Source organism: Lemur catta, chromosome 1 (assembly GCF_020740605.2).
Source record: "Lemur catta isolate mLemCat1 chromosome 1, mLemCat1.pri, whole genome shotgun sequence".
NCBI lineage: Eukaryota > Metazoa > Chordata > Mammalia > Primates > Lemuridae > Lemur > Lemur catta.
This window is the reverse complement of record NC_059128.1, coordinates 273,246,220-273,248,209: the sequence shown is the minus strand read 5'-3', so window position 1 is coordinate 273,248,209 and position 1,990 is coordinate 273,246,220. Positions and strand designations below refer to the sequence as shown.

Genomic DNA, 1,990 nt, shown 5'->3' with positions numbered 1-1,990 from the left:
GGGATCTAAAGTCAAATTTGGGGGACCAGTGTGTAACACATGTCTGTTTTGTGTCCTTCTAGAAGGATTCCTTTTTATCTCTGTGCCTTTCTATTTCTGTGCCTTGTGTTCTCTTTTGCTGAATGTTCTGTTAAGTTTTCTATGAAATGCCATTGTGGGGAACCTCAACACAAGCTTCTGAGAATAGTTTACCAGGTCTTGCACGATCCAATATAGTTTTGATCAATCTCATCCCTCCTTTAATTTGTAGTTGAGAACTAAATTTCTGCTTAAAGAGGAATGACTTTTCTTCCCTATCCTGGGGTGCATGATCTATCTTTCTAAGTGAAACAGCATGGATTTAATATTGTCACCTGTCCCTTCATAAGATCATCACACTTGTCAGATAGTCTGGTTTTATCAGCTCTAATGGGAAAAATATTCTGCATTTTAGCACAAAGTTTCCCATTCATTTTTCCATTTTTTAAAAAAATTGATTGGTTGATGTATTTTGAGTAGAGATGGGTCTTACTCTGTTGCCCAGGCCAGTCTTGAACTCTTGGGCTCAAGCAATCGTCGCACCTCAGCCTCTGGAGTAGCTAGGACTTGCCTTACTCTTATTTTCAACATGTAGTTGGAAAAAGTGTATCAAACCAATGAATTATATTTGTCTAACAATTCAGTACTGGGATTAATCCATAAATTCCATTAAAAATTACAATATTAATTGAAGCAGGTCTAGAAATGCAATGTTAGATATAGTTTAGGTGGGGACTATAATTAAAACTAATTTTTTAACCAGTTTCTTAAACCATGTAGCTGTAGGCAAAGGGAAAAAAAAAAGTATTTCTGATAAGCCCTATGGTATTTGTCTTGTATTCGCCAAGAAAAAAAAAATCTTTAAGCAAATGAATACTAAGAAAAACCTTAATTTTGAGATGAACTATCTATTTATTCTTTTATTTATTAATGTATTAAACACATATTTACTGAATTCCAACTATGTATTGCTGTGGAAATTCAGAGGGCAAGAGGACTGCGTAACAGCTAACAGTGTCAGAATATTTCTTGGTCTTACAAAGCCTGCCTGCAGAGAGTTATATGTAGGGTCTATGAGACCAAATGCTTTGAAGTCACTGCAATAATTTTTTTAGGAAGGGACATAATTTGTTTGAAGGTATCTTCTCTTTGGTTCTATCACATGAGAGCTTTCTTAAGCAACTGTAAAGACTTCTTAAGCAAGAGCAAAGCAAGTTAATGAGCTTTTTTGTCATGCAAATTGGTGTCAAGAATGAAAATGAGCACAGTAAGCTTTTCACCACACCCCAGAGCCAGGGTATATAAAGAGAGTTCTGAGACTAGGACTCCATCACACACCGAGGAAACACATTCCCCTGCTACCTCAGCTCTCTACTCCCAATACCATGTCCTTCTACAACTTCTCCGATGCTGTCTTCCCAGGATGCTACTGGGGCAGCTTTGGCTACCCTCTGGGATACAGCGTCGGTTGTGGCTTCGGCAGCACCTACTCCCCAGTGGGCTATGGCTTGGGCTATGGCTACAATGGCTGCGGGGCTAACGGCTACAGAAGATACTGGCCATTTGCTCTCTACTGATGTGCTGAAATCCCTGAGGCGTAGAATCTTCTCTCCCTTGAAGGCTGAGCAGCACATCTGCAGGTTCCTCCTGTGTCTACTCCCTCAGTCTTCATCTGCTCATCAAGCTCAGAGTCATTGCGTTTCAGACCTAGCACCAGAGTCCCAAAGGGAAGAAAATGAAAAACCAGATGCTGCCTCAAGCTGCCTTTCCTGCGTGATGTTTGCTGGGACATTTTCAGAAAATTGACACTCGACACGTATTACTTTTGAATTTTTCATGACGCTCATGGCTCTTGTCATGATGCTGTGGATATGTCTGTCAAAATCTCAATAAACTTGTCTCAGCTAGCAAACGAGTCTTATCTGAGAGTGGGGTTTTCTTTCTCGGTGTGCACATATTTTCTGTTACATTG

The 1,990-nt window shown here is 39.8% G+C and overlaps 1 protein-coding gene across 1 annotated transcript; it reads left to right on the top strand.

The window, feature by feature from the left end:
- Positions 1-1,338: 1,338 nt before the first annotated feature.
- LOC123642751 (keratin-associated protein 8-1) lies at positions 1,339-1,710 on the top strand. Its single transcript, XM_045558157.1, has one exon. It carries the CDS (start codon positions 1,404-1,406, stop codon positions 1,593-1,595), a length of 192 nt encoding a protein of 63 aa, XP_045414113.1. The 5' UTR covers positions 1,339-1,403; the 3' UTR covers positions 1,596-1,710.
- Positions 1,711-1,990: the final 280 nt, after the last annotated feature.

Coding starts and splice junctions, on each gene's coding strand:
- LOC123642751 (XM_045558157.1), top strand. CDS start 1,404: ATGTCCTTCTACAACTTCTCCGATGCTGTCTTCCCAGGATGCTACTGG.